Source organism: Pediculus humanus, genomic scaffold, assembly GCF_000006295.1.
Source record: "Pediculus humanus corporis 1103172108296 genomic scaffold, whole genome shotgun sequence".
Lineage (NCBI taxonomy): Eukaryota > Metazoa > Arthropoda > Insecta > Psocodea > Pediculidae > Pediculus > Pediculus humanus.
Window position 1 is genome coordinate 121,528 of NW_002987865.1, and position 24,418 is coordinate 145,945.

The 24,418-nt window shown below is 29.1% G+C and overlaps 1 protein-coding gene across 1 annotated transcript; it reads left to right on the top strand.

Annotated features, from left to right (window-relative positions):
- Positions 1 to 7,891: 7,891 nt before the first annotated feature.
- Phum_PHUM554600 (Sarcoplasmic/endoplasmic reticulum calcium ATPase, putative) lies at positions 7,892 to 17,341 on the top strand (the record flags this gene model as incomplete). Its single annotated transcript, XM_002431825.1, has 14 exons — positions 7,892 to 8,009; positions 10,815 to 10,832; positions 10,977 to 11,059; positions 13,469 to 13,573; positions 13,665 to 13,946; positions 14,068 to 14,331; positions 14,437 to 14,874; positions 14,977 to 15,193; positions 15,288 to 15,600; positions 15,689 to 15,950; positions 16,030 to 16,250; positions 16,388 to 16,676; positions 16,792 to 17,043; positions 17,141 to 17,341. The coding sequence occupies 14 exons, from the start codon at positions 7,892 to 7,894 to the stop codon at positions 17,339 to 17,341; spliced, it is 3,063 nt and encodes a 1,020-aa protein (XP_002431870.1).
- Between the last annotated feature and the right edge of the window lie 7,077 nt (positions 17,342 to 24,418).

Consider the following 24,418-nt stretch of genomic DNA (forward strand, 5'->3'; position numbering starts at 1 on the left):
CAATGTAACTTCATTTATTTATTTATTTCGAAAATAATTTACAAATTTATTATTATTATTATTATTATTTACGTCGACGTATCGAATCGGTTAATATAATTAATGCGACAGTAAAATAAATTTATATATATATATAAAAAAAAAAAAAATTTGATGACGTAATGAAACGATGACGTAAAAGCGTTTTATATATATTTTTTTAAAAAAAATTTTCATCTCACAAAATGATCGCACGCGTTCACCTTTATTACTTCTTCTTCTTCTTTTCCCTCCCTCCCCCATTCTCCGCCCTTGTCCCTTCTTCTTCTTCCCCGTAATCCCGCCCCTCACCATAAAAATGATCATTATTATTATTTTTTATATTCATTTCCGGTTAGGAACGAATGATATGATGATAATTTAATTTTTCCGAGTGATGATGTAATAAAAAAAAAGAAAAAAGTACGTTACGATTTTTTTTATTTGTTTTATTTTTAAATTTTCTTCTGCTTTTTCTTATTTTTCTTATTTTTTTTCTAGAAAATTCGACAAATTAAATTATTTAATTTTTTTATTTTATTCTAGAAGGTGATTAATTATTACGTGTTGGTCACCTATTTTTAAATTTTTTTTTATTAAATGTATATAATTTTTTTTTTTTTTCTGTTTCAGTTTTAATTATTTTTTTTTTTAATAGAGCAGAAAATGAGAATTACGTAGGCGGCGGTGGTGGTGGTGGTGGGGGTTGGGGTGGGAGTCGGGGTGAGGTTGAAAGGTCATTCACTAGTTATTATTATTACCATTATAAATTACTCTCTTCTCTATTCTTTTTTAAACTTTCTCGATTATTTTTATTGTCTGTTTATTATATATCACAATCATTAACGCATTGAATTTTTTTTTGAAATTTCAGTAGCGTAATAAGGATTAACAAAAAAAATATACATTTTACTATTATTATTATTATGATCGTTTTTTTTTTTTTTTTTTTAAAATATTTATTAAAATCCCGTTTTAACATTTTAAAAAATTGTTTTTTTAAAAAAATTAAAATTATTTATTTTTAAAACAAAAAAAAAAAAAAACTTTTTTTTGTCTAACGACACGATTTAAATTATTTTTTGTCGTGTAATTAACGTTTAAAATATAACAAAAAAATTTTTATCCATTTAAAATTTTATGAGTTTAGTCAACTTTTGGCCATCACACAAATTTAAAAAAAAAAAAAAAAAAAAAGTTTTTTAAATGCAGTTCAGGTTAAAAATAAAATTGCAATTTTTTCTTTCTTTTTTTTTTCCATTTTCTTTTTTATTTTTCAACTATTTGTAAGATTCTAGACGATAATTATTACTATTATTATTATTATTATTACTCTAAGGTCAAATAAAAACTTGTAGATAATTTTAAAAAAATTTGTTTGCCACATTTTTTTTTTTTTTTGGAAATTCTGGCATTTAAAAAAAAAAAATTAAATTTTTCTTAAAATTAATTATATTAATTACAAAACGTTTATAAAATAATTAATTAAACAATTTAATAATAAAATAAATTCATTTTTTAAATAAATAAATAAAATTGGGGGGGGGATGTTAAGAAGAGTAAAAAAAAAAAAAAAAAATGTCGGGGAAAAAGAAAGAAAACATTGAAAATTTTATATTTCTGGCAGGATTATACAACACCTTGGCTAATTTTGTTTTTTCTTCTTCCCCTTCCTCCCCTTCTTCCCATCCCTCTCTCCTTCCCCTACCATACGATTGCATTTATATAACTGCAAAAAATACGTGGGAGGGGAAAAGTAATGATAATAATGATATTATACAAGCCGAAATATAATTAAAAAATTAAAAACGAAAAATGTGTATAACGAAAAAAAAAGTTTAAAAATTTTTTTTAAATTTATATAAAATTTAACCGTAGAATTTTTTTTTTTTTTTTTTTTTGTAATTTATTTTTAATGACAAATAATAATAATGATGATGATAATAATGATGATGATACGGAATAATAGATAACCCAAGAAAATATATTCAAATGATCAAAGTTTTTTTTTTTTTTTTTGTAAATGAAAATTTTATATTTTTATCCCTCCCGGGACCTAAAGATTAAAAATATTTAGTGGCTCCTCTTATTTCAAGGCTCCTCTTTTTTTAAATTTTACTTCTTTTTTTCTTTTTTCTTTTTTTTGCGTTTTTCCGAAAACGTTCCGAGAAAATCTTTTATTAAATTGATTGATAAACAAAAAGGAATCATGGAAAAATTTTAATAAACGTTCAAGATAAAAATTTTCACTTGAGGGGGGAAGAGGGATTTTAAAAGTAAAACGGAAACGGATGACGTGAAAACGAAACGGAAAATTTTGTTTTTTTTTTTTTTTTTTTTTTTTTTTTAACGGGTGATTTATAAAAAAAATTTTCACGACGTTTTGGTCGGTTTAAAAACAAAACAAAAACAAACAAAGAAAAAAAGAAAAATTAAAAATGTGTAAAAATAATTCGAGTTAAATAAAAATTTGACGGTAAATTAGAAACCGTAATAAAATTAAGAGGAAGAGGAAAAAAAAAATTTTTTTTTCTTTTTTTTTCTTTTACTTAAAAAAAAATTAGTTTTCGACGATGCGATGAGTTAAATTATCCCTGGGTAATAATAATAATAATAATAATAATTTTTTTTCGCTTAAAATCACGAAACGTAAAATATTTTTTTTTGACTGATTGTTATTAATTTATTTTATTTCCGACATTTTGGGGATTTAAAAAAAAAAAAAAAAATTTAAATCCTTTATATGATAAAATCCTCATGTTGGTAAAAAAACATTTTGGGATCCTTTTTTTCCTTTGGCTTACAATCAAGGAAATTTTGAGGGTTACATTAATTTTTTTTTTACCATTTTCCATTTCAATTTATTCCGTCATTCCGACAAAAAAAAAAAAATTAAATAATAATAATAATAATAATTTTAAAATTCCTTGTACTTCTTTTTTGCTTACCCCCCCCCCCCGTTTTGTTTTTTTTAATTTTCTCTTTTCTCCCATTTTTTTTTTTTTTTTGAAAATAACGCAAGCGTCAATTTTTCAACCTTGTGATTTCAATTTATAACACGTTACTAAATTTTTTTTTTTTTTTATATTTATTTTTATTTAGTCCGTTACCTTTTTTCTTTTTATTTTCGGTTTTTCTTTTTTCTTTTCTTTTTTTTTTTTTTTTAGTTTTTCATTAAAAAACTTTTTTTGTTCGACGACGTCGACGACGACGACTCTTGTAACAACAATCATTGGATTATTATTAGGTTAACTGGTAAGTGATGTCGTTTTTTTGCGGTCACGTGACCCTTTTTTAAAAAGGGCAAAAATAACGGTTTTTCTTTTTTTTTTTTTTAATGTTGTTTAATTAATCCGTTTGTTTTCAATAATGTTGATTAATCTTTAAAAGGTCACGTATAACAAACAAATTATTGTCTTGATTCGTTCCTGTCACACCTGGATTTTACCTGGATTGGGCATGATGATGTGTTGTTGTTGTCTTTCTTTTTAATAACTTTTTTTATAAATTTTTAATGTTTTCTCTCTCTCTCTCTCTCTCTCTCTCTCTCTTCCTCTCAGTAAAATTTAAATGTTTATAAATAGTAACAAAAAATTTTTAATTAATCAGTTGATTAATTTTTCAAATAATAAAATGGTCGCATGGGATTTAAATAAAAAAAAAAAAAAGAACAACAAAAAAAAATTCTTTTCTTTTTAACAAATACAAGTTTGTCAATCAACCTTGTTGAAATAGAAGATTAAAAAAAAAAAAAAAAATTTCCGTTAGATAAAAAAAAAAAAATCTCTGTTGTAATGCAGTTAATTTAATTATGTCGAATTACTTTCACAAAAGGAAGTAAGTAACCATAGATGTATTATTTAAACTTTTGGGGATAATTTTTATACCGTATCAGTCTATACCTTTATTCCTTTGATTTTGATTATGTTTGTCTCCATAATTTTAAAGTTTTTTAACTTGTTTTCGGTTACTTCTTCTTCTTCTCTTCGAAGAAGTTAGTATGATTGTTTGGAAAAACGTTCGAGGTCATTTTGCTGTATGTACATAATGTATTTATACATATTATTGTTGTTATTAAAAATATTCCTATGGCCGCCCTTTGACTTTCCTTTTAACATGCGCATTTATAAATTCACACAACGTGTATGCCAAAATAATTAAGAAATTTGTTTCTTTGAGCTAAAAATGTCTGCTAGGCTTTTTGGCATAAAAATTGGCAACTCCGGCGTTCCCGGGGATAAGAGATTATCTGCTCCGATTTTTACATTACTCTTTCGGCTAACGTACACTTCGGACTTGACTGTAAGTTATTATCGATACATTTTTATTTTTTATTTTTTTAATTACTTATAATTATTAATTAATTTTTTTTATTTAATTATAATAATAATAATTAAACAATACAAAACTAACATTTTGATTTGATTTATTTATTTTTTTTCATTAAATTAAATTTTATTGCCGTACTTTTTTTTTTTTTTTTTTCGAATTGCAAATATAGAGGTTAAATGATGTAATATTCGCGCGCGAGGTACGTTCAGAAATCTCACGTTTGAGATAGCCAATCACAAAATTCCACCTGCTAACCATTCGTATTGGGATACCGTGTTTAAATTTTAGTGATGAAATATTTTATTTGTAGTTTTTAGGTAATTGTACTCTGATTCACGATTGACGTATTTTTTTTTATAAGAAATTTGATTGTCATTAAAAAACCAGTCAGATTTTTAGAGAATAATATTATGTGACGTTCATTTTCATTGTAGTTTAAAATAAGAACATGTGGAGCGTTGTGTTCGGTTTCACGATTCTGGGTAATAGTAAAGAATAAGACACTTTAGCTCAAGAGGTTTTTTTTTTTTTTTTATTTTTTTTTTATTTTGTACTTTTTCTATTGACGAAACAAATAATATAATGAAATAAAATTAGGTTGCACTAATTAAATATTGCACGTTGTAATTATAGTATTTATTAATAAATATAAGTGTTAGTCAATGAGAGTGCGGAACAATTTTTTTTTATTAAAGTGATAATATATATTAAGTGATATATTTGGATATACAATAAATCTGGCGATTTGCATCGTGCTCATGCATATATTTTTTAAGTGAGTTATTTTAGTTTATTTCGGTTTTAACGTGAAAATAAATAATTGTAAAAATTTTTTACCGTGTAATGTTGCTAAACGATGCTCATTTTCATTTTATCGAATTAAATAGTGAATTCGAACGAAAATATAAGTTTGAGGTTATGGCCGTATAGTTATCGTAGTTGCCACGATATATTGAAAATCTTCGAAACTTCTTTTAGAGGGCGTTGACTCGTCGACGTTTCCAAGTACTTTATGAATATTTTTCTTATTTTGCACTTTTACAATTCAATTATTTCACTCACAAATTAATTAATATTTTATGAAATTATTTATGCCGGAAGTGGTTTGGCTATATTACAAACGCAATCAAAGGAATTATAATACTTGATTTTCTGGTATTCACTCATTCAAATAATTACAGCATCTAATGCAAGAGATGAAAATTTATTCAAATTCTAACCATAAACTTTTAGAATTTCATTGTAATTTCTATTGTTAAAATAACTCAGCACATTCATTTTTTTACAGTCTTTTTGGGTTTGTGAAATTGTATCTGTAAATTCTAACATTGAATTGAACTATGTGTTCTATTGATCGTCAGACTCTCAATAAAAAACATGACATGTGAGATAATGATTGAGTAATGACTTGTCACATTGTTTCTAATTATATTGAAAAGAAGAAGAAGAAAAAAAAAAAAATGGAAAAAAGTAAATGGTATTTACTTTTGTCAAGCTATTTTTAAAAGCTCTGGCACATATCCAAATTGTGCCTAGAACTTTAATCTTCATGTACTGCCCTCTCTGAGACTGCAGAAATTTACACGAGTGTACATTTGTCATATATAAGTTACAGTAAAGCTATACTGCTTTTACTTAACATTGTATATTCATTTATATTTTCTCGAATGAATAGAAAATCGTTTGTGTTAATTTGACATATTATTTATTTTGCTGCAGGTATTGTCGTGGTTCATTTTTTTTTTTTTATTCATTAATCGACAATTATTGTTTTGTTTTTGAAAAAAATTAAATTTACCATTTAACTAAATTAAAAATTTTTTTTTTCTGTTATTTCTATTTGTCGAAGCCTAAATATATCACAGATAGATCTAAAAAAAAATGAATAAACAAAAATATATGAGAGGGGAAAAAAGAAAGCTTTTGTCTCGATTTGATATTTTTTCGATAAACTTTTTTTTTTTTTTTTATCTTAAAGTTTTTAATTAAATCCTTGGAATTGGTCACAATATTAACAAGGTTAAGGTCCTTCTTTCTATATTTAGTTTGACCAAAAGTAATATTTCAACTTTTTTTACTTTTAAAAAAAAAAAAAAAATTTTGTCATGTGGCTGGGTTTAAATATAAATTTTTGTTTTTTTGTTTTTTTCCCCCCCACCCCACCCCTCTTAAGTCTTTATGTCATTGTGTAGGTTTTAACATGTAATTTTACAACTGATAAAAAAGCTTTTCTTTCTTTTTGGTTTTTTTTTCGTTAATGAAATTTAAATGAATTCAGGTCTCATTATATTGTATTTCGAAGCCACTATAGGTAGGTGACAGGTGATATTTTAGGCTTTAAAAAAATTTTTTTTTTCTAAATTTGTTGGAAATGAGGAAAAAAATTTTTTTAAAAGAAAAAAGTATTTGAAATGTTGAATTTTAATTTTAATTTTTGTTTTTTTTTTTTTTTTTTTATGGCACAATTGTAAATGTTACAAATATTTTTACATTGAAAAAGTTGTTTGAAAAAATTTTTTTTTTTAAATGATATAGGTGTTAGTCGAGTAGTTAGTATTGTCTCTTTGAAAATTTGTTATTATTTACTTTTCAAATATTTAGTTGAAGTGTTTGATTACAAAATTTGATTTAAAATAATAAATGATTCTTATTTTCCTTGTTTAAAAAAAGAAAAGAAAATTTCCCATATTGTTTTTTTTTTTTGTACGACAACAGAGATTTCAAAAAAAAAAAAAAAACTAAGAACTTTATCATATTTCTTTATCGTTCACCTAATTTCATCGACCTGTTCTCTATGTATATGATATTCTCTCTCTCTCTCTCTCTCTCTCTCTTTTCATTAGCATTAAAAATTTTTCAAATTTGGCGATTGTTCACTTTTTGTCCTTAAAAAAAAAAAACTAGGAATATTTTGTTTTATTAAAATTAATGAAACGTAATTAACAAGTTTATTTAAATTTTATGTTTTCCTGTTTTTTTTTTTTTTTTTTTTTTTTTTTTTAAATAATTATTGGGATCCTAGTATTTATTTATTTTTTTATTTTTTTTACCTGTAATCTGACCTTCTCAATCCCCCCGTTTTCATTCATCAATTTTTTTTTTTTTTTTTTTTTTTTTTTTCCCCCCCCCCCCCCCCATTGACGTCAAAATAAAAAAGGAAAAACAAAAAAAAACCAAAAAAAAAAAAAAAAAAAAATTTAAAAATAACTGTTGCGTTTTCGTTTTTTTTAAAATTATTATTCGAGCAACTGAAAAATAAAAAAAAAAAAAAACCATTAATTTTGTTTTATTATTGGTATTATTATTATCATTTTTTATTTATTTAATTTTTTTTTTTTATTTTAAACGCCAAAGGTTTCGACTTTTTCATCGAGATTTTTTTTATTTTTTTTGTTAACTTAATCATCGCCAACGTGAAAAATTAAATTTTTTTTTTTTTGTTTGGTTTTTCTTACAGAAATTGCCGAAGATACGGAAGCCGGTGGATGTTGATGAGCCGGTGTTGATAACAAATACTTGAGAACAACTCAAGTGAGCCATCATGGAAGACGCTCACACGAAAACAGCAACAGAAGTTCTTAATTATTTTGGTACGGACGTGGAAAGGGGTCTGTCACCGGATCAGGTTAAAAGAAACCAAGAAAAATATGGTTTGAATGGTAAGTAAGTCAATATTTCAATAACGATGACGACGATGATGATGATGATGATGATGATGACGATTGAATGATGTTTACGACGACGTTTTTTTTTTTTTTTTCACAAAAGAATATACACACAAAAGAATTTGTTGAGGTCGTCGAGGCTTTGTATTTAAAAAAAAAAAAAAAAAAAAAACGTTCGATTCAGCAAATTCGTACCTTAAACCTTAAATCGTTTCCGTTTTCCCCTTCCCCCCTTCCCTTTTTTTTTTTTTTGTTTTCGTCGTTGGTATGTCTGATATAGGCGATGTTTTTTTTTATTTTTTAAGGAAGGGCCCCCCCGAAGAAAAATTACTAATTTTTTAATTGGTTCCCCTTCGATTAGAAATTTCCCGAAAATAATAATAATAATAAAAGAAAAGAGCAGACAAGGCCGGAATCGTTTTTTTTTTTTTTTTTTTTATCGTATCATAAAATAAACATGAAACTTGCGGAAAATTGTAAAATTAGTGAAATGGAGTGAATGAATGATATATACGCCTACCTTGGTCGTGCGCGATCCTCACGTGTTTTCTTCTGTTGTTGTTATTATTATTATTATTATTAATATTTTTGTAAACTTTATTCTCCTCGAATAATGCGAATAGGAAAAAATGTGTGTGTCGTCAAGCAAGAGAACAATAATAATAATAATATTTGCTAACGTCGAATTTTTATTTGTTATTAAATTTAAATTTAAGTCACTTAACAAGCCTTATAATAAATATTCCCGCCATTTTTTTTTTCACGTTACTTTTTTTAGAAAATATTTTTAGGTGAAGGGAAAAGTCAGTCAGTCAATTTTTGTAACAAATTTAATTTTTTTTTTTTTTAAAAATAAAAATGAAGGAAAAAGGAATTTGTTCGTCCATTTATAAAAAAAAAAAAAAAAAAACAAAATGGCGGATAAAAATATCTCTCTTGTCCGAGTCAAAAGTTTAATATTATTATTACTATTTTTTTTTGTTTTTGTGTTTCGACGAAATCGAAATTGGCTCGAAAATTAAATTGGACAAGGTTTTGACACAGGTTTCAGTGTCAGGTGAAATGAAAATTTTTTTTTTTTTTTGGGGAGTAAAAGGTTTCGATGAAAGGGGAGGACGGGGAGAAGAAGGAGGCGTTCGAGACGTTTAAAGTTAATTATTTATTATTATCATTATTTTTCTTTTTTATTAAGCTTAAAGATTAAAAAGAGAGAGAGAGAGAGAGAGAGAGAGAAGATGTTATCGAGGTATTTTTATTTAAATAAATGCGAACCAGTTGTTTTGGTCAAATTTTTTTTTTTTTTTTTTTTTTTTTGGCAATGTATAATCGGGTTAGAACTTCAAAAGAGACTGACTGACTTGTGTATCGCAAAAAATTTTAGCGTTGAAATTTTTCACGGGCGGAAAGAAAAAAAAAAAAAAAATTAAAAAAAGGGAGCAAAACGGGAAGGCCGGGGGGGGGGGGAGTTTATTTGGCGTTCGAAAAAAAAAAAAAATTAAATTTTTACCCTTGACGATGCGAACGGTTTTTTTTTTTTTTTTCTTATGCGAAGAGGGGGGGGGCGTTCGTGCGTGCGTGCGTGTGTGCGTGCGTGCGTGACCTTAATTGTAGGGAGGGGGTTTTATTCTCGGGTAAAACCAAATGGGAAAAATATGTTTTCTCTTTTTTATCCTCGAGCTTTCAAAATTTTATTTTGCAAAAACCTTTTCCTTGAACTCCGGTTACACACACGATGACTTTTTTTTTTTTTTTTTTTTTTTTTTTTTTTTAAATTGATATCAAGTTGAAATTCCCCATAACTTTTATTTACGTCACAAAAATGATTTCGTTTCGAACGGTTCCCCTTAATGTTTTTTTTTTTTTGTCTCAAAACGGCCGGGCGTAAAATAAAAATAAAATAAAATAATAATAATAATTATAATTAGCCTTGTTTTAATAATATGAGCGAGCTTTTAATTATGAATCACTGATTATGACGATGGTGAATGCGAAGAGGATGATGATGATGATGATGATGATGACGTAGATGACGACGGGGAAGAAGATGATGATGATGATGATGATGATGATGGTGTTGTTGATGGTTTTTTGCGGTGAAAATTTTTTTTTTTCGATTAAAAGAAAAAAAAAAAAATTAAAAGCTTTGTTTGTATATGTATTCCTAATGAAAAATATTTTTACGAGTTTTTAGCTATTATAAAAAAGATTAAAAGTTTTTTTTTATGAAGACTCTGTCTGTCTGTCTCTCTCGCTCTCGCTCTCTTTATCTCTTTTATTATTTTTCATTTACCGATTATGATTTTGTAGGAAAAATTTCACGTTCGAAACAACGAAAACAAAAAGAGTCGAACGAAATGCGTGACGTGAAAAAAATACGTTGAAAAAATATTTAAAAAGTTTTTTTAATTTTTTTTCCATTTTTGATTGATTTGTTGACCAATAAAAATAAATATATAATATGAAAATGATGAGAAAAAAAAAAGCTGTGGAGGAGAAAAAATGACAATTAATTTCGCTGTTGTACAATTATACAACAACGAAATCGTTTGTTGTAAATGTTAGAAATCAATCTTGGCAAAATAAAATTTTTTTTTGTTTTTTTTTTTTTTTTTACATTTGCTAAAATCAATAAATTATAGTTTGGTTTTTTTTTTTTTTGGGGGGGGGAGTACAAATCTAAACAAAAAACTCGATTGAAAATTTTTTTAATTCGAAATAAAAAAAACAAAAAAAAATAAATTTCTAAAAACATTTTATTTATTTATTTATTCATTTCGTTTCTTTTTTTGTTTGTTTCAGAATTGCCAGCCGAAGAAGGTGAGTTTTTTATGTTAAATTTTCTTTTTTTCTCTCTTTCTCACACTCTTTTGTTTTTTCATTTATTTATTTAAAAGAAAATTTTGCAAATTCGTGCGAAGACGTGTTCAAAAATTAAAAATGAATTTTTTCTTCACGTTTCAGGAAAATCAATATGGCAACTCGTCATCGAGCAATTCGACGATCTTTTAGTCAAAATTTTATTACTCGCTGCTATCATATCTTTTGTAAGTATTATCACGTCATAATAATTCCGACGCATTGTCTTTATTCGTTCTTTCGAATTCGAGTAAAAAAATCTTTCGATCCGTCTTTGGATGGATGCTTCAAGTGGGATTTGAATCCCGGTGGTGTGTGTGCGTGTGCGAGTGCGGTGATGGATGAATGAGTACTTGTGGTTAAATTCTATCCGAACCCTAAAAAAAAAAAAGAAAAAAGTTAAAGCGAGAAGAAATAAATAAATATTCATTGTATGTAATTAACGTGGTTTTTTAGATTTTAGGCCCTTCGCGAGCATGTGCGCGGGAAATTCCAGGTTTTCGCGATTTTTAATTAAATTCGAACGTAGCGTTAGTTTCTTTCTCCCCCCCTCCTCCTTTCCGATATTTTACCCATAAATTTATACATACATGCGTAAGTACACATGCGAAGCAACATGTTGGAAAAACATTTTTTTTTTTTTTTTTTTTTTCAATTTTACAACTTGAAATCGGTTTTGAATATATATTTTCGTTTCGGATTATATACTTCCTATTTATCTCGTGACGTTTATCAATGTTACAGTGACGTTATTAGGATTTGAAAAAAAATTAAGTCGGTTTATTAAATAATAAATAATCCATAGACTAATAATACTCCATTTGAATTCGTTGCATATTTTCTCATAATGAAAATTATTATCATTATTATTATTATTATTAATTAAGTAATAGATGGAAAAATGTTACAGTTGATTGTTTAGTAGAGAGAGAGAATATTAATGAGTAGTTGAAAAGCGTTATTGTATTAAAATCATCGTAATATGAAGGATGATGACGTATTTATCGATACGATCGATACGATCGATCGATCGATCCATCGAATCGATCAATTCATCCGTAACAGGTTTAGTTTCAGCTGTTCAAACGAACACGAGAAATTCTTTTTAAAATAAAATAAATAAATAAAAAAAAAAATAAGTTTGCAGTCGGTTCGGTCATGGCAAAATTTTTAAATATTTAACCCAATTGCCTATCTGCCAAATCTTTCTTACTTCTGCCATTTTGTTTTTTTTTTAAATTTTTTTTTCTCTCTTCTCTTCTCGTAAAATCATATTCTCGGTTGCTGTTAATTCACCTTACTCTTCTTTTTCGTAATAAATCACTTTTGAACACGCGCTCACACACCACCTACGCGTATACGCATTGTGTAAAAGTAAATCCTTGGTTTTTTTGGGGGTGGGGGAGGAAGAGGAGGAGGGAGGAAATGAGCTGGCAAAAAGAAACTGTCGAAATCGAAAGAAAGAAAATGAAACGGATTTCATTATATTATCATTATCAAAAAATTTTTTTTCCTTTTTTTTTTTTTCGTTTTCTTTTACGTCATGTTTTCATACGTCGTCGACGTATTAATATTCATAATTAAAATAATTATTATGCGAAAACATACGTAAAAAGCCTTCGATTTTACTTTTTTTGTAAATAATATTTGTCGTGTTGTTTCCGTACGTGAACGAAAAATGTTGTTAACAATCATTACGAAATGATACAACGAATATATTATTAATATTATTATTATTATCATAATACTTGTATGTAACCTGTCCGGTTTTGACTTTATCGGTCGATCAATATATATATAAAAAAAAAACTATTTTAATTATTTCGACAATTCACCGATGATGTGTGGGGTTCATTAATTAAATTAAATTAAATTTCATTAGTCATGTAGTCATTATTATTATTTTCACCTGTTTGTTTCCAGTTTCTTCAAAATTTTTTTTTTTTTTTTTTTTTTTTTGGGATGTAAAACAAACAAACAAATGAAAATGATCGATTGTTGTTTTTGTTGTCGTCGTAATCGAATTAGTGTTGTACGTGTACGCACTTTTCGTATTTTTTTTTTTAAACTCTTGCGAAAAATAATTATTAGGGATTAAGGCAGGTGTTGATAGGCAGGCCAACAACAACAACAACAACAATACCAACATCGATATCAACAATCGTATAAATTGTTTTGTTGTTGTTGTTGTTTTGTTTTTGAAGTAATTATTACGACGAGCTATTAAAACGAAAAAATTGTTTTTTTTTTTTTGCGTTTGCGTTTGCGTTTACGAGAAAATTTATCGAATGAAAACCAAAAGAAAATTTTTTTGTTTTTGCGGTATCGCCGCCGCCATTTGACGATTTTTTTCGTTTTGCATTTTACGATTAAAAATAATAAATGATTATTTGGCTGTAAAAGAAAGAAAGAAAAAAAAATTAATTGCGTCTTTATGTCGGTTCTGATAAATCTTTTTTTTTTTTTTTTGAATCTTATCACTAAAAAAACATGAGTTGACTTAGTACTATTGATACGTTTTTAAAAAATGTGTGAAAAATGAATAAATTATTATTATTATTATTATTTATTTTGTTTTTTTTTATTGTCTTGTTCAGGTTCTTGCTTTATTTGAAGAACACGATGATCAAATCACAGCTTTCGTCGAACCTTTTGTTATTTTGCTCATTCTTATTGCAAATGCAGTGGTCGGTGTTTGGCAGGTGAGTTTATGATTTACATACTCAGAACTCGAACTTGTTGTGTAAATTGTTGTTTATCATTATTATTGTTATTTTTCTCTTTTTTCTCCAGGAAAGAAATGCCGAATCTGCTATTGAGGCTTTGAAAGAATACGAACCCGAAATGGGTAAAGTTATCCGGTCCGATAAAGCCGGTGTACAAAAAGTCCGTGCCAAGGAAATCGTCCCCGGAGACATTGTTGAAGTTTCCGTCGGTGACAAAATTCCCGCTGATATTAGGCTTGTTAAAATTTATTCAACTACTCTCAGGATCGATCAGTCTATATTGACTGGAGAATCTGTATCCGTAATTAAACACACGGATCCCGTACCCGACCCCAGGGCTGTGAATCAGGTTCGAAATTTTTATCATATATTGTTCGCCTTTTCCTCTTCGAATGAGGAACGGGGAGGCTCATTTGTTTTTTAGTTTCTTCGATTATTTAATTTTTGAAAAAAAAATTCAAATTTTTTAGGATAAGAAAAATATTTTGTTCTCTGGTACGAATGTTGCCGCTGGTAAAGCGAGAGGAGTTGTTATCGGCACCGGTCTCAACACCGCTATCGGTAAAATCAGGACAGAAATGTCAGAAACCGAAGAAATCAAAACACCTCTCCAACAAAAATTGGACGAATTCGGTGAACAACTTTCCAAAGTTATTTCGGTCATTTGTATCGCTGTTTGGGCAATTAACATTGGTCATTTCAACGATCCCGCACACGGTGGATCTTGGTTAAAGGTATAAAATGAAAATTTCTTTTTTCCTTTTTTTTTTTTTCGTAATAGTAATTCTGCAACGCTGCAGTAGTTAAAATAATAATAATAATAATTTCTTTTTCGAAAGGGTGCTGTTTACTATTTCAAAATTGCTGTCGCCCTCGCTGTTGCTGCCATTCCAGAAGGTTTACCTGCCGTAATTACAACTTGTTTGGCTTTGGGTACCCGTCGTATGGCCAAGAAAAATGCCATCGTCAGATCTCTTCCATCCGTAGAAACGTTAGGTTGCACATCGGTTATTTGCTCAGACAAAACTGGAACCCTTACCACGAATCAAATGTCGGTCAGCAGAATGTTCGTTTTCGACAAAGTTGACGGAAATGATTCATCATTTTTAGAATTTGACATCACTGGATCCACTTACGAACCCATCGGTGACGTATTTTTGAAAGGACAAAAAATAAAAGCTTCCGATTACGATGTCTTGCAAGAACTTGGTACCGTTTGCGTTATGTGCAATGACTCCGCCATTGATTTCAACGAATTCAAACAAGCTTTCGAAAAGGTTATTATTTACTCACAGTAAGACAAATAATTTTTTTTTTTTTGCCTAAATAAAAGTTCTAACGTGATCACGTGGTTTTTTGTTTGTGTATTGCTACTAAAGGTCGGAGAAGCTACCGAAACGGCTTTGATTGTATTGGCTGAAAAAATGAATCCCTTCCAAGTTAACAAGAGTGGATTGGACAGACGATCCGGTGCTATCGTTGTCAGACAAGAAATCGAAACAAAATGGAAGAAGGAATTCACCTTGGAATTTTCTAGAGATCGTAAATCAATGTCTTCTTATTGCGTACCTTTAAAACCCAACAAATTAGCTCCAGGTAATTTAATTGAAATTTTTTTTTTTTTTTTTTTTTTACAAATCGAAGCACATCATTTTTTTTGTACGCAAAATTAATTTTTTTTTTATTTTAGGTCCTAAATTATTTGTTAAGGGTGCTCCTGAAGGTGTACTCGAGAGATGTACTCATGCCAGAGTCGGAACTCAAAAAGTTCCTCTCACATCAACCCTCAAAAATAGAATTTTGGAACTTACTAGACAATACGGTACCGGTCGTGATACACTTCGTTGCCTTGCTTTAGCCACAGCTGATAATCCCATTAAAGCCGAAGAAATGGACCTTGGCGACTCAACCAAATTCCACGAATACGAAGTCAATCTTACTTTTGTTGGTGTAGTCGGTATGTTGGATCCTCCTCGTAAAGAAGTCGCTGACGCCATTTCAAGGTACACGCAAATAAAAAAAAAAAAAAGTGCACGGAGTAAAATTTCAAATTAAAACTTTTCAAATTTAATTAATTGAATTTGTTTACAGATGCCGAGCTGCCGGTATCCGTGTTATTGTAATTACTGGTGACAACAAAGGTACTGCCGAAGCCATTTGCAGACGAATTGGAGTTTTCGGCGAAGATGAAGACACCACCGGAAAATCTTATTCTGGAAGAGAATTCGACGACTTACCTGTTTACGAGCAAAAGGCTGCTTGCGCTAGAGCTAGGTTGTTTTCTAGGGTCGAACCCGCACACAAATCTAAGATTGTTGAGTTCTTGCAAAGTATGAATGAAATTTCTGCTATGGTGAGTTTAAGAATTTTAAAACGGTCAATATTATCGAATCGAAAGGGTTTCGAGTAAAAAAAAAATTTTATGATAATAGACGGGAGACGGTGTAAATGATGCTCCAGCTTTGAAAAAAGCCGAAATCGGTATTGCCATGGGTTCCGGAACTGCTGTCGCCAAATCTGCATCCGCTATGGTTTTAGCTGATGATAACTTCTCAAGTATTGTGTCTGCCGTAGAAGAAGGTCGTGCTATTTACAATAATATGAAACAATTTATCCGTTATCTTATTTCTTCCAATGTGGGTGAAGTCGTCAGGTACGAAGGAAAATTTAACATGAAAAATTTTCCCATTTTCTCGCACATAAAAAAAAAAAAAAAAAAAAAAAAAAAAATAAGAAAATTTTTTTTTAGAACTATAAAAAAAATTAATTAAAAAAATTTTTGGATTTTAGTATTTTTTTGACAGCCGCTCTCGGTTTGCCAGAAGCTCTTATTCCAGTGCAATTGTTATGGGTCAACTTGGTCACTGACGGTTTGCCAGCTACGGCTTTGGGTTTCAATCCTCCCGACTTGGACATCATGGAGAAACCACCGAGAAAATCTGATGAATCTTTGATTTCCGGTTGGTTGTTTTTCCGTTATTTGGCCGTTGGTGGTTACGTAGGAGCCGCCACCGTCGGAGCTGCTGCTTGGTGGTTTTTGTATTCACCGGATGGACCTCAAATCACTTACTGGCAATTGGTATAATCAAATTTAGATTTTTAATTTTAATTTTTTGTATTTCATGACTGTCATCCGTCATTCATTCATATACATCATTAATTTTTGTTTTTTTTCTTTTTACTTTACATAAAAGACTCATCATTTGTCTTGCGCTGCGGGTGCTCCGGAATTCAAAGGTGTCGATTGCAGGATATTTAACGATCCTCACCCAATGACGATGGCCTTATCCGTATTGGTAACAATTGAAATGTTGAACGCAATGAACAGCTTGTCTGAAAATCAATCTCTTCTTACAATGCCGCCATGGTGCAACGTTTGGTTGTTGGCTTCAATGGCCTTGTCTTTCTCTCTTCACTTTGTTATTCTTCATGTTGAATTTTTATCGGTGAGTTGAAGGATTTTTCACTTTTTTGTTTAAAAATTATCGATGAGAATTTTTAGGTTTAATTTTTGTTTAATTTTATTTTCTTTCTTTCTTTCAGACTGTGTTCCAAGTCACCCCGTTAGATTTCGACGAATGGATAACAGTTATGAAATTTTCAATACCCGTCGTGCTACTGGATGAAACTCTTAAATTCGTAGCCCGGAAATACACAGACGGTAAGGGATATTTGTCAGGGATTCACGGAGTTCTGCTAATGTGGGTTGTTTTTGCGCTCCTTATATGGCACGGACCCATATAAAACCATAGCAGAATTTATTAAAAAAAAAAAACACACACACACACACACAAAAACAAAAACAAATACAAACACACATACTTATTCATATATGCATACACGTGAAAAAAAAAAAAAAGGGGAGGAAAATTAAAACCAAATCAAAATGGCGAAATTGAATGAATTTTAATTTTAAGAAACCAAAAAAATAATAATAATAAAACACAAAAAAAAAAAAACAAAAAATTAAAAAAGAAAAAAAAAATTGGAAATTAAATTAAATTAAATTAATTGCTTAGGATTTATAATATTAATCGTGATATAGAATATATAAATATATATATATTAATAATAATAATGATAATGATAATAATAATAATAATAATAATAATAATTAAGGTTCTCGTCGTGAAATCTTAATTTTAATCGTCGTAGAAAAGAAAATTTTTATATTTATACAAATAGTAGGGAAGAAAAAAAAAAAAAAAAAAGATTCAGTTTCAAATCGTAACACAAAAATTGCTTATTGAAAAAAAAAAAACATTATTTATGTTGTGTCTCGTGTTAGAGAATTTTTTTAAGATAAAAACAAAAACAAACACAAACGCAAACACACACACACAAACGCACGCATACAAACATGTGAAAGGAACAAGTGAAACAACAAACAAACAAACAAACATTCGATAAAAACATTATTGCGACTCTTATTATATATACATATATATGAAGCAGAAGAAAAAAGAAATGATAATAATAATTATTATTATGCGAAAGGGGTCCGACATGTTGTTTTCGTGTACTTAATTTTAAAAAAAAAAAAAATAATTTTTTTTTTCATTTTTTTGTGTTCGATATGTCGGTCCTTTTTTTTTTGTTTTCTTTTTTCTTCTGCTTCTTCTTCTTGATCATCATCATTTTATTTTAATGATGGTGATTGTAGTGTGTGTGACGTTGTTGCTGTTTTTGTTGCTGTTGTGTTTTTTTTTTTTATTTGTGAAAAATAATTTTTCTCCAACTGACGAGTGAGAACTTTATAAAATTTTAAAAAAAAAAAAAAGGAAAAATTGGAGGGAAAAGCAAAAAAAAAAAATTTCAATTGAGACGAAGAAATTTTTTTTTTTAAGTAATAATAATAATGATGAAAGGTGCTTCCGGAGAGTTGTATGACGTCACGAAGCGCCGAATCAACTAACGCCGTTTTGGAAAATTTTTTTCAATTTTTTTTTTTGTTTGTTTTTTTTATTTTTTTTGTATTATCATTATTATTATTTTTGTTTTGTAAATCGCTTTTAACGAACACGAGAGTATTATTTATAAGATGATGATAATGATGATGATGATGATGATGATGATGATGATCATTGTCATCATCAAAGGAGCACCGTAATTGTTGTGGAAGCGAAACATTTTTTTTTTTAATGTATTTTGTCACGGTAGGGAAAATTTTTTTTGGTTTTTTATTTTTTTTTGGAGATTTTAGTTTTTATTGTCTTTATTATTATTATTATTATTATCATTATTATTTTTATTGTTGATACAAAACGGCACGTGATGAAACAAACAAAAAAAAAAAAATTCAAAAAGTCTTCACATCGTATTTGCTATAAACGATAAAAAATATATAAATATTTAAGAAAGGAAATTTTTTTTCCTTTGACCGTCAACTGTTTTACTTCCGGTTTTACTTCCGGTTATACTTCCGGTAACGGAAAATTGAAAAAATGAGTTAATGAAATGAAATTTTCTTTATTATTATTATTATTAATATTATTTATACATATGTATGCGCGTGTATATTTTTTATTTATTGGAAAATGTTTATGCGTTTCGGGTTAATTTTTTTTTTTGGCTCCTTTCACGCACGCCGCGTAATTGCGGAGGTGAAGAGAGAGAGAGAGAGTGTGTGTGTGTGAGCGTGCGTGTTCTCGAGCATATGTAAATATTATTATTATTATTAAGAAAAAAAAAATTATTGATAATAGATAATAGAAAAAAAAAAAAAAAAAAGTTTTTTTTTACGATCGTCTAAAACGTGATAATAAAAGATGTGAAGGCTTATTAATATTAAATAATTTTTTTTTTTTTTTTTTGTTTTTGTCATTTCGTTTTGGGGGTTAAAAAGGAAAAAAGGAAAAAAGGAAAAAAAAAAGTGCCTTTGACAATAATTTTGTTTTTTTTTTTTTTTTTTTTTTTTTTTTTTTTTTTGTTTTCGTTTTTTCAGTGTGTTTAAAAAAAAAAAAAATGAAAAATGAAAAAGAAAATGTAAGAAAATCTTTTGAAACCGATGATGGCCGCTTTTCCTTTGCGTTTAAATTTTTGATTTCCTTTTTTTCCTTTGTGTTCTTGCCTTCGCCCCCGACCCCCCTCTACTTCCCCCCGCACGCCTGAGGATAAAATTTTTTTTTTTCAATTTGGGATTCAGAAATGTTTGACACGTTAGAGTAGGAAACGCATTTGGGTGGGGGGGGGTTCCTTTGAATTTTGCTTTTTTTTTTGTTTTGTTTTTGCTTTTGGGTTTAGAGGGCGGCGGGATTTTTAGGGGTTGTAAAATGTTTTCTTATTTTTTTCCATTTCTTCTGTATGGTGGCGGCAGCGGTGATGGGTTGGATGGGGGTGGGAGTTGGGGGTTTTTACAATTAATTATCCTTTGAGAACCGCCATTATGAGCATGAGCTTTTTATATCTTTTTTAAATTTCCTTCTTAAGTTTACATGAATGAATGAATGAATGAATTTTTTTATGAATGATATTTGGCGATTGCTTTTGATTTTAAACTAAAGATGTCGCTAGTCGCGAGTCAGGTATGACGCGCGTGTGAAAGGTTTTTATTCCTTGCTTTCCTTTTTCCGAACGATTCTATTTTCCTTCCTTTGCATTTTGTATAATAATAATAATAATATTACTTGCATTTAATTATTTATTCGTACACGTGTACAAACACACATAAACAAACGCTCGGGTGGGTAATGCATAATAATAATCATAATAATAATAATAATTTATGTAATTTTTTTTTAATAACTTTAACAATAAAAAAAAAAAAAAAAAAAAAATTGCCTGGAATAATTGAAAAAATTGTGTTTGTTTGTTTGTTGTCGGTTAAATTTGAATAAAATCACGTGCAATATTTTTTTATTATTATTTACATTTATTTAAAAAAAGGGGAGGGAGAGGGAGGAGGAGGGAAGGAGGGGAAGTAGAAAATCAATGAAAATTTTTTTTTAATAGAAATTTTGGGATTTGTACTAAAATATTATTATTATTATTATTGTAGGGAATTCAAGTCAATTTTTTTTTTTTTTTAAATAACAAAACATTAACAGGAGTGTTTGACACACGTGATTATCATTATTATTATATCACTATTGATTTATTTTATTTTATTTTTTATTTTATTTTTATTTTATTTTAATTTTGTTTTGTTTGTTTTTTGTTTGTTTTTTAACCTAAAAGAAAAAAACTTGAATTTTTCAGCGAAAGTAAAAAATTTCTAGAAAAATTAAGAGGATGATATCATGTTCGTAAGATGATGAAACCCGTGCCAGACAGAATGTCTTTGGAATTGGTTTTTCCAGAAAACGAAAAAAAAAAAAAAAAAAGAAAAAAAGGGAAAAAATACTAACAGTTGTTGTTATGATAATAATAATAATAAAATAATTAATAATTTTTAAAAGAAAAGGAAACAAGAACGAAACGAAGACATTTTTTTTTTTTTTTTTGGAGGGGGGGATTTTTGTTGTTTTTTTTTTGCTTCTGCTGCTGATTGATGATGATGATGCTGCAGTTGCTGCTGTCGCATCATTGCATCGTCGCCATTTTTTAAAATCTTTGAAATTTTTCTTCCGTTTTTCTTTCATTAATTTAATTTTTTTTGTTTTATTTTAATTTATTTTATTTTATTTTTTTTGTTTGTTAATAATAATAATAATACTGCTACTACTACTACTACTACTATTACTATATTTACTAATAATAATAAGAATAACAACAAATGGGGGAGGAAGAGGTGTGTTTTGTGTGATTGTAACAGAGTGCACGCGTGCGTACTTTTTATTATTATTATTATTTGTAATTAAATGAATTTATTGTAAGACTTATATATTTTGTGAGAAAACGAGTGCGAGCGCGTGCGTTTTTACTTATGTATATATATATATATATATTAATTGCATACGTATGTATATATATATACACGTGAACATTCACTTCCCGTTTGAAATAGACAAGAACTTCCTGTTTTTTTTTTTTTTTCTGATTGATTGATTAAAAATAAAATAAAAAAAATTTTTTTTTTTTTTGTTTTGTTTTTTCCTCCGACTAATGTTAAATTTAAAAATGAATATAATCAATATATAAGACGATTGAAACTAATAATAATAATAATAATAAAATAATTGTTTGAAAAACCTTTTATTTATTTTTTTTTTAATCATTAACTTATCAATTAATTTTTCGGAATTTTTTTGTTACTAATAATAATAATAATAGTGTTTAATAAAATAATAAAAGTCATCGACGGAATGCGAAGAAGATAAAGAAGAAGAAGAAGAAGATGAAGATGATTGAAACAAGATTGGAATAAAAAAGGTTTTTCCTTTATTTTTTATGTAATTTTTTTTCTTTTTCTATTTACACGAAACAAAATCGACATTTTGATGTTGTTTTTGTTATTGTTGTTGTTGTTTTTGTGTCAGGTAAGAGATTTTCGTTTGTTATTTTAAATGAAAAAAAGAAAAACAAAATATTTTTATGTACTATATATATATATATACGTTTTTCTTTTATTTTGAAACATTACGTTCGGATGATGATGATGATGATGATAATGAATGCGGTGAGTAACGAAATAATTGGAAAAATATTTAAATCAAATGCCTAATTATATTTTTAAAAAATGCGTTCGTTTGTATCTTACCTGATAAGGGAATGATAACGACGACGTATTTAAAAAAAAAAAATATGTATTTTGAATACATGTGCGTTTCGCAAATTGCCGGTTTAAGAAACACAAATTTCCTCGCATTTGATTTAAATAATTTCATTATTATTATTATTATTATTGTTATTGTTATTATTATTATTTACGTAACAAACGTGCAAAACGTGTACATTTATAATGTTACGCATTTTTATTTACGTCATTATTAATTCTTATTATTATTATTTTATTTTCAGTTGGTGAAGCAGTCGTCGACAAATGGAAATAAATAAATAAATAAATAATGAATAAAATGAAGAAACGAATTATTTAAATTTTTTTTTTTGTTAAAAAAAAGGAAAACGCCATCTTTTTTTTGTCTTTTTTTTTTTTTTTTTTTTTTTTTTTTTTTTTTTGGTTTGCTAAAAGCAAATGAAAAGACTATAAAGAAAAAAAAAGTTTATGTTACATAAGTAATTTATTTATATATATATATATACATATATATATAAATATAAGAATTAATTTTAGGGCAATTCAACGACCACCTCGAATGATAATAATTATATTATTATTATTATCATTACTTGTTTTTTCGTCATCAAAAGAGTTGCTCTAATTAATATTATTATTATTATTATTTTAATTGTATTTTTTTTCTCTCGTTTAAAAAAGTAGAAAGAATTGTAGTTATGATTTTTCTTTAATGGTTATGAAAAGTTTAAAAAAACAAAAAAAAAAAAAATTTTTATTTAGTTCTTTTAATTTTAAGGGAGCACAAGGGGGGGCGGAAGACAAGGTTCTAAGGGAGGGAGAAAGGGAGGGAAGGGGAAAATCAAAAGTAATTATTGAGGAAATTTTGTAAAAAAAAATTTTTTGTTTCGCGGTAAGGAACTTAGTTAAAAGTTATTATTATTATGTAACCTGTCGGGTGGGGGGAGGGGTGAGTTTGGAAAGGGTTGGGTGGGGGGGGATTATGAAAATTAAGTTGGTCGTGAACATGATCGAAAAACAACTTTGGAAAGTTTTAATCAAATTGTTTAATTGACACAATTGAATAGTTTAATAAAAAATTTTTATTTGTTTATTTTTTTTTTTCCTCTTCCTCTTCCGCCTCCTCCTCCTCCTCCCCACTCTCCCCCGAATATTTCATTTCAGTTCCTCATTAATCCTCTTTTTTTTAAATGATAACTTAAGATATAAACTGGAATGTTATGTATGCGTTTCAGCTCTACACTTCTCCTCTAGACCCAAAAAACTTTTTAATATAAATTTATCGGGAAATATATATTATAAATATAAATATCGCCGAAATAGGAATAAGCTCCCTTAGAATTCGCTCGTCGGCAGCAGGAGGGCGGGTATTACAAATACGGGGGGAAAACAGGACGGCCAAGGCGGCAGAACTGGCCGCAAGGATCCAAAGCGTTGCAGAGCCGATGGGGGTCACGGCCACGTGTCCCGAGAGGCGAGTCGACCTGCGCGTGGAAGGTCTTTGCTAGTCGGCGACGCCGTCGATGGTCGCGTCAGAATTAGCTAGGATAGGGGGGTGCTCGTCATCAGACATCTCTGTGCGCTTCCCGTCCGGCGGAGGCCCACATCGCTACTCGTCCGCGTACGCTTCCGTCCCGGCGGCCGTCGCGTCCGTGCTCTTGAAAGAGGGCGCGGTTGTCGTCGGGTGGGTGCGTGTGAGGGTGTTCCTGCTGCCGAAACGCAGGACCATCTGCGCCAGGTGCCTACATCCGGATCATGTAGGCTCGCGTTGTCCCAATGTCAGGGAAAGGGGAGGAACAACGCTGGACCGCTGCTTCAGGTGCGGTGAAGAGGGGCACCGGGCGCGCGAATGCGCAAACAAAATCCGCTGCGCTCCCTGTTTGGAGGTGGGCCGGCCGGCTCAACACCGGCTCGGTGGGTCTTCGTGCGGGGCGCCGGCCGTCAGGGGTAGGCCCATTCGGTGGGGATCCGATACCAGGAACACGGGGGGAAACGTTAGGGGGGCAGCCTCCGCGTGTCAGCCGCGAACGAACGGCTCCGCCGGTAGTTCTCCGTGAGCATGAGGAGGTTTCTCCAAATAAATCCGAACAGGTACAAACGGGCACAGGATCTCTTGCTTAACTTGATAGGGACGTGGGGCGTGGAGATCGCGATGATCTCGGAGCCCCACGTCGTTCCGTCGGGGG